Below are 16010 nucleotides of genomic sequence, written 5' to 3'. Positions count from 1 at the left end.
CCTAGAACTGGAACACAGCCGTAGTAAGGAAAACACTGAAGCACAGTGCGAGAGAGAACGGCACCTAGATCTGGAACACAGCCATAGTAAGCAAACACGTAAGCACAGTGCTAGAGGGCCCGACACCTAGAACTGGAACACAGCCGTAGTAAGGAAACACTGAATCACAGTGCTAGAGGGAACGACACCTAGAACTGGAACACAGCCCTAGTAAGGAAACACTGAAACACAGTGCTAGAGGGACCGAAACTGGAACACAGCTGTAGTAAGGAAACACTGGCTCACAGTGCTAGAGGGAACGACACCTAGAACTGGAACACAGCCATAGTAAGGAAACACTGAAGCACAGTGCTAGAGGGAACAACGCCTAGAACGGGAACACAGCTGTAGTAAGGAAACACTGAAGCACAGTGCTAGAGGGCCCGACACCTAGAACTGGAACACAGCCATAGTAAGGAAACACTGAAACACAGTGCTAGAGGGAACGACACCTATAACATGGAAACAGCTGTAATAAGGAAACACTGAAGCACAGTGCTAGAGGGACCGACACCTAGAACTGGAACATAGCCATAGTAAGGAAACACTGAAACAGTGCTAGAGGGCCCGACACCTAGAATTGGAGAAAAAAACAGCAATTGGAGAAACACTTAGAAGTGGAAAAAAAGCAGTTCAGGGAAAAGCACCTTCATTTGAAATATAGAAGCAGTATAGAGACCCCCTAGAACTTGCACACAGTGCAGGTGGGGGAAAAACACCTACATTTGAGATATAGCAGTAAATGGAGAACCACCTGCAATTGGGGCACAGCAGTGATTGCAAAATTATTTACTAGCTGGCTGACATCGGTGTGCTATGATATGTAAGGTAATGAGAGTGGTAGGGTTTTAATAGAATACAGTAATTGCTGTACTCCCCACCCAGACCACACTTAACCTTGTCAGTCGCTGCAGGTTGACCGCAGCTGGCTTCCCAGGCGAACACAGCAAATACAGACTGGAACTGCTTCTTCTGGAGCTGCCCTTTGCTGAGAGGCCCTTTGCAAAGGGCTACTCTGTTTGGCTGTGCTAAATAGGTCAATTGGGCCATCGGTGGAGGGATGGGAGGTGGGTTAATCAACAAATATGGAAGCAGGGAAAGTTAATGTTCCTGCGAGCGCACAGAGCTCTCAATGTGCAACTTAAACACAATCGGCCCCCAAATCAGGCGCAGGGATTGGAGCAGCAGAGCCCACACGTGTCCCTTCAGCAGCACCATACTTTGGTAACCGCGAAGCCCTGGCCGTACGTTCTAAAGGTGCAATACTTGCCCAAGACATGGCTGCCACGGCTCCAGGGACTTCCGACGCCTTGTGGTTGGATGTAGCAAATTGTGCATACATTTGACTGATTCCAGTTCTCTTATTCCTAAATTCCCCTTCGAACAAAATAAGCCTCTTGTCCTCTCCGTATCTATGTGTAAATTCCATCCTAAAAAGAAGAGGTAAAAGGAACCAAGTCGGTGTGCTCTGGATGCAATGTCTAATGCTCTGCCTCCTTGCTTACTCGTGCCATCAAGGGAAGCACTGGGTGTTAATACTAAGAGTACTGGTATTACTGTGGTGAGTAATTGGTTCTGATATTTTTGCTTCCTATCTTTCTGTGTGTTTGTTGTCCGCGCAGTATGAATTGTGTGACCTGTTGTGTTTCTGGCTATCTTGTGACTGTCTCACTCTCACCTTCCAGGTAAACTGTCTCTGGAGGAGTTCATCAAAGGTGCCAAGAGTGACCCCTCCATTGTAAGGCTTCTGCAGTGTGACCCCAGCAATGCCTCCCAGTTCTGAGATTGGCCGTCCACTGTGGGAGGGAGCAACCTGATGGAACTCCCCGCTTCAAGGGGTGATTCAAAGGCATGCCTCCACTCCTGCCTGGTTTCCGAAGGGTCCAGCGTCTTCCTCGAACCTTGCATGAACGAGCATCTCTCTCCAGAGAGCAGCCTGACCTCTTACAGGGGCCTGACGGATCCCCCTGCATGACTCTCTCCTTGTGCTTTCTCTCCTGCAGATGGAGCGCCTCCTTGGATTGCTGCCTTGTGTATCGTTAGCTCTTACTTGAGGACTACCATTGTGTAGGACATTTCTTTCTGAGACCTCTGTCTATTAGGCGATAATCCTCAGCTATTGCACAATCTCTGCTCTCATCATGAAGCAGGCACAGTTTTGAAGCTGCTTCTGTTTGTTACGCGCACTCTTTTTACCTATGCATGAATGCCACCTCCACGAATGACTCTTCCCAACCAAGATCCTTTGGGCGTTGCTCAGCTTGATTCCGGATGCAGTAGATGGCCAGCCTGCTGCTCAGCATTGGAGATTTCCTGACCCCTCAACATCCGTTGTGTATCTGTGACTATTGGGTTAAGTTATTTTTGGGGAGCTGGAGGATAGGTGCTTGTAGGTCGCATTTTCCCTTGGGGTGGATGCCTGCCCCTCGACGTTCAGGTATACGCGAGCACAAGGTGTTATCGACTTTTGTTGTTGTTCATGTCACAGACCCCAGGGATTGTAACCAGTAGAGGGTGAGGATAGGGAGTAACGTATTGTTTCTTTGACCCTGCAATTTCTTCTCCTTTGGCCCCCATCGGTTGTGTTGCTCTTCCTTCGCTAGATTTTGTTCTGGCCCTCCCTCGCGATGCCCTGTTCAGAAGCTCTGGTTTATCGCTGCATGATGTTGCTGCTCAACCATCGCCACCTGACTGCCTTCTCTAGCCCGCACAGGTTTTTCATTGCCCTCTCTTGCTCCATCACAGCTTCTTCACCAAGCGGTCGCTCCATCATAAGATTCGGTTTGCCCTTTCCCCCTGCATCGTGGTTTGCCAGCTACTCTTTCTATTACGTTTGTTCACAGCGTGTCCTTCCCATGGTCTGGACAATCCACACTTCCTTTTATTTCAGGGCGATGAAGACCAGGCATTCATTAACCTGGCTGCCCCCCACTCCTCATTGCCATTCTACGTCTGAACTGGTTCCTTCACAACTTTGTTCCATGCTTCCAGCTGCCCACTTCTCCCAGCACAGGTTCCAGACGGCCCTCTCTCACTTCCTCCAGGGCAGGTTCCAGACTGTCCTCCTGCACTTCCCCAGCACAGGTTCCAGACTGTCCGCCCTCACTTCCCCCAGTACAGGTTCCGGACTGTCCTCCTGCACTTCCCCCAGCACAGGTTCTGGACTATCCTTCCTCACTTCCTCCAGCACAGGTTCTGGACTGTCCTTCCTCACTTCTCCCAGCACAGGTTCCGGACTGTCCTCCCTCACTTCCCCCAGCACAGGTTCTCTATTGTCCTCCCTCACTTCCCCCAGCACAGGTTCTCTATTGTCCTCCCTCACTTCCCCCAGCACAGGTTCTAGACTGTCCCCCCTCAGTTCCCCCAGCACAGGTTCTAGACTGTCCTCCCTCACTTCCCCCAGCACAGGTTCTGTATTGTCCTCCCTCACTTCCCCCAGCACAGGTTCTAGACTGTCCTCCCTCACTTCCCCCAGCACAGGTTCTGGACTGTCCTCCCTCACTTCCCCCAGCACAGGTTCTATAATGTCCACCTTAACGTCACGTAGCACAGGTTCTAGACTGCCCTCTCTAACAGCCTCCAGCAGAGTTTCCAGGATATACTTTCTTTCACTGCTTGCAGTACAGGTTCCAAACCATCCTCTCTCCCCTTCCCAGCACATGTTGCAGATTGTCTTCTATCACCACCTCCAACACAGGTTCCACATTGTTCTCTCTCCACCCCCCAGGGCAGGTTCCAAACTGCCCTCCCTCACTTCCTCCAGCACAGGTTCCGGACTGACCTCCCTCACTTCACCCAGCACAGGTTCTGGACTGTCCTCTCTCACTTCCCCAGCACAGGTTCTGGACTGTCCTTCCTCACTTCCCCCAGCACAGGTTCTGGACTGACCTCCCTCACTTCACCCAGCACAGGTTCCGGACTGTCCTCCCTCACTTCCCCCAGCACAGGTTCTGGACTGTCCTCTCTCCCTTCCCCCAGCAGAGGTTCTGACTGTCCCCTCCCACTTCCCCCAGCACAGGTTCTCTATTGTCCTCCCTCACTTCCCCCAGCACAGGTTCTAGACTGGCCTCCCTCACTTCCCCAGCACAGGTTCCATACTGGCCTCCCTCACTTCCCCCAGCACAGTTTCCAGACTGCCCCCCTCTCTCACCACCCAGAGCATAGGTTCCAGACTGCCCCCTCTCTCTCTCTCACAGTCTACAGCACAGATTCCAGATTGCCTTCTCTCTCACTGCCTATAGCACAGGTTCAAGACTGCCCTCTTTCCCTTCCCCAGCGCAGGTTCCAGACCATTTCTCCTCGCTTCCTCGGTGCAAGTTACATAACCGCACTCCCTTGCTTCCCCGGTGCAGGTTGCAGACTGTCCTCCCTTGCTTCCCCAGCACAGGTTCTAAACTGTCTTCCCGCACTGCCTTTAGCGCAGGTTACAGGCTCTTCTCTCTCCACCCAAAGCACAGATTCCAGGCGTCTCTTCCTGCCTCTCCTTTTGCTATCTTATTAGAGTCTTCATGCCCCCCCCATCTGATGTTCCTGACTGACACCCTCTGCCCGCAGCATGAACTGGTTCTAGAGTCACATGATGTTCATAATTTGCCATGTGGTGGCGTGGCTACCCTACTGATGTGTAACCAAGGGCATTTCTGCCATCGAACCGCTTATGGCATTGACCAGACTCCAGAAGGCCCGGGGCATCAGTGTCTGGCATTGGGTTTGATCCACATAGCAGCGGTTAGGATCAATTTTCAACACTGGGGGAGTTACTGAGAAGGATTGTGATGTGGCAATATGGCCCTCTGTCTCAAGGGTGCACCCTGTCTAGCCATCTTTCTGCAGTGAGACAGGTTGTATAATTGCCTCTTTTTCCACCCTTGACTTTTCTGGGAATGCATCTTGTCATGAGGGACACAGCCTTTAATTCTTTCCAAGCTTGCTTTCTGCATATTCGGTAAAGCCCAAGTGTCATTACTATAATTACTATGTTCAGAGTGTCAGAATGACCCAACGTGGGCAAGCTGCCACGGGTTCAACCCTCAGCCACTTCAGTGACAAACAGCCTGGCCTGGAAAGCCCCGCCGGCATACAGGATCCATGAGCCCTTCTTAGAAAGAAGATCCAAGCATAGGGGGGTGGAGGGCTGCTTGGGGGTCACCCCCTAGAAAAACACCTGCCACCTCTAACAAACCCTATGATGGGGCGTCCCAAAAAAGAGTTTTGCTCGACCGATGCCAATAGCCTGGAAACACACCTGAACCAGTTCATGCCTATCTTTCTCATGGGACCTGGACCAAGAGTGTCTCTGGAGAACATTACATGTTATTTCTGGGGGCACTACAAGAGCATTGGATGTCGAGCACCCCGAGCCTAGTGTAGTGCCCTCTAGGTTGAACCTTTCAAGAAACAGCCAATGCATTGAGCCTCTGAGGCAGTGCCAAGTTGCCAAGCCAGACACCCCAAGCCTGGTGCAGTGCCCTCAAGGCTGAACCTTTCAAGAAGCAACCAATGCATAGAGCCTCTGAGGCTATGCCGAGTCGCCAAGCCTGTCACCCTAAGCCTGGTGCAGTGCCCACAAAGCTGAAAGCAATGCTGACCGTATGAGATACTCTGCAGGCGGAGGGGCAGTAATCCAGACGGCACAATGGAGCATCTGGGAGAGGGTAGAAATGCTTTAGATGAGCCCTTGTGCGAGGGCGTTGCATGACTACAAGACCAGCCCCCGTGCAAGGATGACCCTGAACATCCAGACAGCTTATTTCTTGGCAATCTCCATGCATGCAGAGCCTGAAGGGCAGAGCACAAGGTGGATGAGGGCCTCCCTCAATATTCCACTGGCTCTGAAGCTGCCCTTATTTCCCTAGTCGAGATAGATACTGGACCCTGCTAATATTATGCTACCAAAGCAGCAATGGTCGCCTTACTAATTAGCCAACTCCACGAATATCCACAATGCACGAAGGGAATTGACCGCAGAATCTGTTGCCATCACTCAAGCTGGAAGGGGCTCTATCTGACCCCGCCCTACCAGCTACGTGCCTTCAAAGGCCTGCGGGGGACAATGCGCCTTACTGCGTGGTGGCCATTAGATTAGAAGTGACCCATTTTCCATTATATTGCATCAAAAAATACCTTTGTGCTGGAGGAGAAAGGAGGCTTCTCCCATTTTAGTGGATGCAGCAAGAAAGATACCGCCTGCTGCAGGTTCACCAGAGGAGCAGTCACCATGAAAGGTGGTGCCGTAGGAACCCTGTGGAAGGCACTGTGGTTGGGTATTGCCATCTTCGTATCTGTGCTCAGCCGCCACCCTACCCCAGAACTGGAGCCGTGTTCTACAGAATCATTTTATTAATAAGATGACGGCTGTTTGAGCCAAGATCATCCTCAATGTCCTTCGTCATTGACGATGGACGGCCTGGCCAGTCGCTTGTCGAACTGCTGCAACAGTCACTTCTAGTCCTATCTCGGAACAGCAAACCAGTAAAATCATCCTAGTCTCGAAGTCAATACCTGACCTGATGTTCTGTGGTCAGGAATGTGCGTCTATCTTTGCATTGGCCGCCATCACAGAAACCATAAATCTCTCTGTTGGCGAGGGGCCATTCCATTCCTTGATGCCGCAAACAACCATGCGTCACTGAACTTCTCCATCTGATCTAACTATGGGCAGTCACGAAATTTATTTTCTTAGATGCGGCCCCCTCCACGCAGTCACAAGTCTTTGCTGGGGAGAACAGGCTTCTGGAAGATTTGCAATCGGGTTCAATGCCTCGATGGACACTGTGACTGCCCTCCTTGATGTGAAGGATATCCTCCTGTGAAAAGGCTGATTTGCTGAAGCTGCAGGACTTGTCGGCTGCCTTCAAAACCCTAGATCATTCCGCTCTCCTTGAGAGCCGAATTATCATAACTGTCCCAACTAAACCCAGAGACTTCATCTTGACCCTGCGGGATACCGGGCTAAGAGGAAAGATCTGTTCAAAGTCACCAAACTGTCGATGGGCAATAGCTGGTGAAGCCCGAATCAAACAGAGGCGGAGTTCCTTCTACTCGATCCCAGATGGGCTACTATCAAAACAAAATTGCTTTAGAAGTCCTTTCCCACCACAGATATTACCATTCCCACCTTAGACAAAGCTAAAGTTCTCACTTTTACCTTGCCTCTACTCCATCCATGCTCCCGCATGTAGAACCTTCTGCGTTACCTTCCCTCTGCGCTATCTAAAGCCCTATGCGTTACCTTGACTCTCCTGCATGTAAAACCTTCTGCATTACCTTGCCTTTGCTCTATCTAAAGCACTCTGCGGTACCTTGACTCTGCACTGAAAACCCTCTGTGTTACCTTGACTCTGCTCTCTCCATGCTTCTGCATGCAGAACCTTCTGTGTTACCTTCTCTCTGCCCTATGTAAATCACTCTGCGTTACCTTGACTCTACTCTATCCATACTCCAGCATGCAGAACCTTCTGCATTACCTTCCCTCTGCTCCATCTAAAGCACTCTGTGTTAGCTTGCCTCTACTCTATCCATGCTTCTGCATGCAAAACCTTCTGCATTACCTTCCCTCTGCTCTATCTAAAGCACTTTGTGTTACCTTGACTCTGCTCTGAAAGCCAACTGCGTTACCTTGACTCTGCTCTATCCATGCTTCTACATGCAGAACCTTCTTTTACCTTCCCTCTGCTCTATCTAAAGCACTCTGTGTTACCTTGACTCTGCTCCATCCATGCTTCTGCATGCAAAACCTTCTGCATTACCTTCCCTCTGCTCTATCTAAAGCACTTTGTGTTACCTTGACTCTGCTCTGAAAGCCAACTGCGTTACCTTGACTCTGCTCTATCCATGCTTCTACATGCAGAACCTTCTTTTACCTTCCCTCTGCTCTATCTAAAGCACTTTGTGTTACCTTGACTCTGCTCTGAAAGCCAACTGCGTTACCTTGACTCTGCTCTATCCATGCTTCTACATGCAGAACCTTCTTTTACCTTCCCTCTGCTCTATCTAAAGCACTTTGTGTTACCTTGACTTTGCTCTGAAAGCCGACTGCGTGACCTTGATTCTGCTCTATCCATGCTTCTACATGCAGAACCTTCTGTTACCTTCCCTCTGCTCTACCTAAAGCACTCTGCGTTACCTTGACTCTACTCTATCCATGCTCCTACATGCAAAACCTTCTGCGTTACCTTGCCTTTGCTCTATCTAAAGCACTCTGCGTAACCTTGACTCTGCTCCATCCATGCTCCTGCATGCAAAACATTCTGTGTTACCTTCCCTCTGCTCTATCTAAAGCCCTATGCGTTGCCTTGCCTCTGCTCGATCTAAAGCACTGTGCGTTACCTTGACTCTACTCATGGAATGCCCTCTGCGTTAACTTGACTCTGCTAATGGAATTCCCTCTGTGTTACCTTGACTCTGCTCTGAAAGCCCTCTGCCTTACATTGACTCTTCTCCATCCATGCAAAACCTTCTGCGTTACCTTGCCTTTGCTCTATCTAAAGCACTCTGCGTTACCTTGACTCTGCTCTATCCATGCTCCCGCATGCAGAACCTTCTGCGTTACCTTGCCTTTGCTCTTTCTAAAGCACTCTGCATTACCTTGACTCTGCTCTATGCATTATCCTGCATGCAAAACCTTCTGCGTTACCTTGCCTTTGCTCTTTCGAAAGCACTCTGTGTTACCTTGACCCGGCACATGGAATGCCCTCTGCGTTACCTTGACTCTGCTCATGGGATGCCCTCTGCGTTACTTTGACTTTGCTCTGAAAGACCTCTGCCTTATTTTGACTGTACTATATCCATGCTTCTGCATGCAGAACCTTCTGCGTTACCATGCCTCTGCTCTATCTAAAGCACTCTGTGTTACCTTGCTTCTGCTCATGGAATGCCCTCTACGTTACCTTGACTCTGCTCATGGAATGCCCTCTTTGTTACCTTGACTCTGTTCTGAAAGCCCTCTGCCTTACCTTGACTCTACTGTATCCATGCTTATGCATGCAGAACCTTCTACGTTACCATGTCTCTGCTCTATTGAAAGCACTCTGCATTACCTTTACTCTGCTCATGGAATGGCCTCTGCGTTACCTTGAATATGCTCATGGAATGCCCTCTGTGTTACTTTGACTCTGCTAATGGACTGCCCTCTGCATTACCTTGACTCTGCTCATGGAATGCCCTCGGTGTTACCTTGACTCTACTCATGGAATGCCCTCTGAGTTACCTTGACTCTGCTCATAGAATGCCCTCTGTGTGTCCTTCTCTCTGCTCATGGAATGCCCTCTGTGTTACCTTGACTCTACTCTTTCTAAAGCACTCTGCATTACCTTAACTCTGCTCATGGAATGGCCTCTGCGTTACCGTGGCTCTGCTCATGGAATGCCCTCTGGTTACCTTGACTCTGCTCATGGAATGCTCTCTGGTTGCCTTGACTCTGCCCATGGAATGCCCTGCTAACCTTGACTCTGCTTATGGAATGCCCTCTGCATTACCTTGACTCTGCTCATGGAATGCCCTCTCGTAACCTTGACTCTGTTCTTGGAATGACCTCTGTGTTACCTTGACTTTGCTCTGAAAGCCCTCTGCCTTACCTTGACTCTACTCTATCCATGCTTCTGCATGAAGAACCCTCTGCGTTACCATGCCTCTGCTCTATCGAAAGTACTCTGCATTACCTTGACTCTGCTCATGGAATGCCCTCTGCGTTACCTTGAATATGCTCATGGATTGCCCTCTGTGTTACCTTGACTCTGCTAATGGACTGTCCTCTACATTACCTTGACTCTGCTCATGGAATGCCCTCTGTGTTACCTTGACTCTACTCTTTCTAAAGCACTCTGCATTACTTTGACTCTGCTCTTGGAATGCCCTTTGCGTTACCTTGACTCTGCTCATGGAATGGCCTCTGCGTTACGGTGACTCTGCTTATGGAATGCCCTCTGTGTTACTTTGACTCTGCTCATGGAATTCCCTCTGGTTACCTTGACTCTGCTCATGGAATGCCCTCTGGTTACCTAGACTCTGCTCTATCCATGCTTTTGCATGGAATGCCTGCTGTGTTACCTTGACTCTGCTCATGGAATGCCCTCTGCATTACCTTGACTACCGTGCCTGCTGTGTTACCTTGACTCTGCTCATGGAATGCCCTCTGTGTTATCTTGACTCTGCTCATGGAATTCCCTCTGCGTTACCTTGACTCTGCTCATTTGAAAGCCCTCTGTGTTACCTTGACTCTGCTTATGGAATGCCCTCTGCATTACCTTGACTCTGCTCATGGAATGCCCTCTGGTTGCCTTGACTCTGCTCATGGAATTCCCTCTGCGTTACCATGACTTTGTTCATGGAATGCCCTCTATGTTACCTTGGCTCTGCTCCATCCATGCTTTTACATGGAATGCCCTCTGCATTACCTTGACTCTGCTCATGGCATGCCCTCTGCATTATCTTGACTCTGCTCATGGAATGCCCTCTGCATTACCTTGACTCTGCTCATGGCATGCCCTCTGCTTATGGATTGCCCTCTGTGTTACCTTGACTCTGCTCATGGAATGCCCTCTGCATTACCTTGACTCTGCTCATGTAATGCCCTCTGGTTGCCTTGACTCTGCTCATGGAATGCCCTCTGCTTAACCTTGACTCTGCTCATGGAATTCTCTCCGAGTTACCATGACTTTGCTCATGCCCTCTATGTTACCTTGACTCTGCTCCATCCATGCTTTTGCATGGAATGTCCTCTGCGTTACCTTGACTCTGCTCATGGCATGCCCTCTGCGTTATCTTGACTCTGCTCATAGAATGCCCTCTGCGTTACCTTGACTGTGTTCATGGCATGCCCTCTGCTCATGGAATGCCCTCTGTGTTACCTTGACTCTGCTCATGGAATGCCCTCTGCATTACCTTGACTCTGCTCATGGAATGCCCTCTGGTTGCCTTGACTCTGTTCATGGAATGCCCTCTGCTTAACCTTGACTCTGCTCATGGAATTCCCTCTGCGTAACCATGGCTTTGCTCATGCCCTCTATGTTACCTTGACTCTGCTCCATCCATGCTTTTGCATGGAATGTCCTCTGCGTTACCTTGACTCTGCTTATGGCATGCCCTCTGCGTTATCTTGACTCTGCTCATGGAAGGCCCTCTCGTAACCTTGACTCTGTTCTTGGAATGACCTCTGTGTTACCTTGACTTTGCTCTGAAAGCCCTCTGCCTTACCTTGACTCTACTCTATCCATGCTTCTGCATGAAGAACCCTCTGCGTTACCATGCCTCTGCTCTATCGAAAGTACTCTGCATTACCTTGACTCTGCTCATGGAATGCCCTCTGCGTTACCTTGAATATGCTCATGGATTGCCCTCTGTGTTACCTTGACTCTGCTAATGGACTGTCCTCTACATTACCTTGACTCTGCTCATGGAATGCCCTCTGTGTTACCTTGACTCTACTCTTTCTAAAGCACTCTGCATTACTTTGACTCTGCTCTTGGAATGCCCTTTGCGTTACCTTGACTCTGCTCATGGAATGGCCTCTGCGTTACGGTGACTCTGCTTATGGAATGCCCTCTGTGTTACTTTGACTCTGCTCATGGAATTCCCTCTGGTTACCTTGACTCTGCTCATGGAATGCCCTCTGGTTACCTAGACTCTGCTCTATCCATGCTTTTGCATGGAATGCCTGCTGTGTTACCTTGACTCTGCTCATGGAATGCCCTCTGCATTACCTTGACTACCGTGCCTGCTGTGTTACCTTGACTCTGCTCATGGAATGCCTTCTGTGTTATCTTGACTCTGCTCATGGAATTCCCTCTGCGTTACCTTGACTCTGCTCATTTGAAAGCCCTCTGTGTTACCTTGACTCTGCTTATGGAATGCCCTCTGCATTACCTTGACTCTGCTCATGGAATGCCCTCTGGTTGCCTTGACTCTGCTCATGGAATTCCCTCTGCGTTACCATGACTTTGTTCATGGAATGCCCTCTATGTTACCTTGGCTCTGCTCCATCCATGCTTTTACATGGAATGCCCTCTGCATTACCTTGACTCTGCTCATGGCATGCCCTCTGCATTATCTTGACTCTGCTCATGGAATGCCCTCTGCATTACCTTGACTCTGCTCATGTAATGCCCTCTGGTTGCCTTGACTCTGCTCATGGAATGCCCTCTGCTTAACCTTGACTCTGCTCATGGAATTCTCTCCGAGTTACCATGACTTTGCTCATGCCCTCTATGTTACCTTGACTCTGCTCCATCCATGCTTTTGCATGGAATGTCCTCTGCGTTACCTTGACTCTGCTCATGGCATGCCCTCTGCGTTATCTTGACTCTGCTCATAGAATGCCCTCTGCGTTACCTTGACTGTGTTCATGGCATGCCCTCTGCTCATGGAATGCCCTCTGTGTTACCTTGACTCTGCTCATGGAATGCCCTCTGCATTACCTTGACTCTGCTCATGGAATGCCCTCTGGTTGCCTTGACTCTGTTCATGGAATGCCCTCTGCTTAACCTTGACTCTGCTCATGGAATTCCCTCTGCGTAACCATGGCTTTGCTCATGCCCTCTATGTTACCTTGACTCTGCTCCATCCATGCTTTTGCATGGAATGTCCTCTGCGTTACCTTGACTCTGCTTATGGCATGCCCTCTGCGTTATCTTGACTCTGCTCATGGAAGGCCCTCTGCGTTACCATGACTGTGCTCATGGCATGCCCTCTGCTCATGGAAGGCCCTCTGCGTTACCTTGACTGTGCTCATGGCATGCCCTCTGCTCATGGAATGTCCTCTGCGTTACCTTGACTCTGCTTATGGCATGCCCTCTGCGTTATCTTGACTCTGCTCATGGAAGGCCCTCTGCGTTACCTTGACTGTGCTCATGGCATGCCCTCTGCTCATGGAATGCCCTCTGCGTTACCTTGACTCTGCTCATGGAACGCCCTTTGCATTACCTTGATTGTATTCTGTCTGTGCTTCCACATGTCCACGCCCTCATCAGCAGCACTGATGCCGATACATCATCTGTGACTTTTGCTTTCTGAACACCACTGTCGGTACCACTGCACGGGCATCATAGAAGCCCAATATCCTGTCGCTGGAAGTGTCTGAAAGATGTTTAATTGGCTACAGGTTCTGCTTCATAGTGCAGCCTGGGTTGTTGTTAGCGCTCCAATACTTCATTGCATCTCGCCCCGTTCTCTGCAGACTTGCTTGCCTCCATGTATGGGCCAGATGCAGAGTTTGAGATTTTTACTGGGTCTGGCACAGCCCCTAAACATCAGAGAGAGGAGTGCAACTAGTCACCCCTTTCAGGGTCCAGCAGCAAGGTACAATTCATGATCCCCCACTTTAAAGAGGCTAGAGCGGGGGTGAGGACCTTCCAGGTAACTGATCTGCTCTCTTTCAGGGATAGAGCCAGAGAAAGCCCTGGCTCTGGACTTGCTATCTTCTGCGCTTTTTAACCCGCAAGGTTCTTGGCATTATATACACGTGGATCAGTTGTTCTGAACATGCCTGGCATAACATGTCGTTTGTATGGTGCGCACATGGATGATCCCTTACATAAGGTCAATGCTGGGATGGACATGGCCAGGGTAATGGGTCCCTGGACCTGAATGAGCGGCCCAGCAGATGCCCTGACCGACTCTTCACTGCGGTCCTTACCGAGAATGAATGCCATGCAAAAGTCAAAGTCGAATCCACGTTGAGGACGGGCTGGCGGGTTTGAGAAGGGTGGGAGGAGGGCACCAGCTTCTCAGCCCGTGTATGTACATGGACCCCATGGAAAATCACCCCCTCATCCAGGGAGATTTATAGAATCTCCACAGCAATGAGATCTAATGACCAGGTTCTACCTTTAAAAAGCATTGGCAAAGCCAAACGTTTTTACTATTGTGTAGGCACAGGTTTGGCTTTTTCCACGCACAGCCGTAATGCTATCACCCGTAACAGCTGTGCAATGAGGGTGGTATAAAGGCAGACACCATATGGGAGAGCCTAGCAAACGCTCTGCTTGTTTTAACAGCGATTCACTGCAAGGAGACACGTTGCTTAGAAGTGAAGTGTCTGAAGGCACACTTGGTTAAGACATTGGTATTACACCAGGGGCTGTATTCTAGCGGCGCTTACTGCTCGCAAAAGACAGAGGAAGCTCAGAGATCCTTTGGGCGGAGAGGGGCAGGTGGACCAGAATCATGGCCTATTGGCAATGGGGGTGATTACAAGTTTGCCGGTCTGGAAAGTAAGCACATGATCATCCAATCTCGAGTCTGAACGGGTTTATGAGGCAAGTAAAACTAGTTCTCGTGGTTGACTGGGATGCTTTTAGACATCATATCTAATGTTTACAAACCTAGGCATGTAACACGTAATCTTTGCACCCAGTAATTTCCAGCTATGGGAAGATGTGTTTCTTACGTCAGGCCACCGACAGATAAGATAGCTCAGCATGTGAGTGCCTCTGTGCGGCGTGCGCTGCCGAGGCCTCTGGTCTGAACACAACAGCACAGGTGCCAATAAAGCTTAGCAAGTAAAAGAGACATGTAGGCTGGAGGACTGGGTGAGAGGGTCTTATTCCACTGAATAGCCCGGTTTTCTGGGTCCCTGGGAATGTCCTGAGGGGGCTGGTTAAAGGCATCAATAGCCAGAGATGTGTTTCTAACCTTTGGGAAGTTATTTATGATTAAACCCCTGCAGTATGCACGCCATGTTACTCTAACAGGCCCTGATTTGAGACCCCCCTGTTGCACGCCGCAACCTCCAAGTTCTAGCTGTCGTCTAGCCCACCCACCCGACTGCTTGGCTTCCTGGCTTTTATTCTAGAGTCTTCGCTCGCCCTGGAGCAGATACTTGCATGTCTCCACGCCTCTGGGTGGGAACGAGAGTGGGGCCTGTTTTGTAAGCATCTTGCAAACCGGTTTGGCGGCTTCCTTGCAAGTGATGTCACCCAATCTCTTCACCTGGCAGAGCAGGTGAGGCCGCAGCTGGCTGCAGCTGTGGTGGAGCACAGGGCTGTGCATGTGTGTGTGTGTGGGATCTTCCTGCACGTGCACCCTAGTCCCTTCCCAGCTCCTCAGGCTGTTACCGGGGTTCCCATGGCACACCTGCGCCTGTGCCCGCCCCCATCCTTGCTCTAACGCCGCCTATTGGATCAATCTGGGCCAGTGTTCTATTTAAAAACTGTTCTTGCATTATTGCCCTGTCTATTTCCTGTTATGACTGTAAAGGCCTTTCACTACACGTGTGTGTGTGTGTGGATGTTTTTTAAGGGTTGTGTGGAGAGCCCCCCCCCACCGAGCCTATGTATTGCTCCTCAGGGATGGGCTTGGGCAGGTCACAGAGGCAGCCCCTAGGCTGGGGGTCTGGATGAGAGGGAACCCATTGATGAGGGGTGGCACGGAGGGGCGTAGACCAGGGCCAGACATACATTGAGTAAACGGAATGGCGTGAGGGCTGGTTCAGGCGCCCGGTGTGTTAGGGACAGGGCCTTAACTCAGGAGGTATAGGGTGGGTTCAGCTGGTCATCTTGGAGGGGAACCGGAGGGTCCCTGGCATGGCGGCGCCTGTAAGTGTGAAATAATGCCCCATTCCAATGGGGGGATGTTAGAAGTTGCGGCACTGCTGGCCTTCACCAAAAGAAACCCTGGGACACAGAACACACATGGGTTTGCCATCTGAGCTTAAGTTCTTTGCTAACTTGTAGCTTTTTGGGAGATGAGTGTTAACGTGATCACTCCAGTGGTAAAAGGTTCGTTCATATCTAGTGCTTACTCACGTGGTGACACAGAAGCACTGCACCATGGCCTTCAGGGCTTGCCTGTCCTGGGTGGGGCCAGACTGATATGCCAAGGGATATTTCCCCACCAGCATGGCACACAGAGCTAAAATGTCATTGGATACTCTCCAGGGTTGTCTTCAGCAAGCGCCAAACGCCCTTAGAAATTTGCAGATTGGCTGGATCGCTGCTGAAGCCTGGCAGCCATTGACGAGGGCAAAGGGGCATTCC

General features: G+C 50.3%; 1 protein-coding gene across 4 annotated transcripts in view; it reads left to right on the top strand.

The window, feature by feature from the left end:
* Positions 1-15244, top strand: part of HPCA (hippocalcin) — a 163963-nt gene extending 148719 nt beyond the window's left edge. For all 4 annotated transcript variants that reach the window (XM_069622451.1, XM_069622453.1, XM_069622452.1 and 1 more), the window contains one exon: positions 1725-15244. In XM_069622451.1, coding sequence (XP_069478552.1) covers positions 1725-1822 — 98 coding nt within the window. In that variant the 3' untranslated portion in view covers positions 1823-15244. The remainder of the gene's footprint in view (positions 1-1724) is intronic.
* Positions 15245-16010: the final 766 nt, after the last annotated feature.

Source organism: Ambystoma mexicanum, chromosome 11 (genome assembly GCF_040938575.1).
Source record: "Ambystoma mexicanum isolate Mex_15411 chromosome 11, UKY_AmexF1_1, whole genome shotgun sequence".
Taxonomy (NCBI): domain Eukaryota; kingdom Metazoa; phylum Chordata; class Amphibia; order Caudata; family Ambystomatidae; genus Ambystoma; species Ambystoma mexicanum.
Note: the sequence above shows the minus strand (reverse complement) of the source record. Positions and strands in the feature narration are given on the sequence as shown.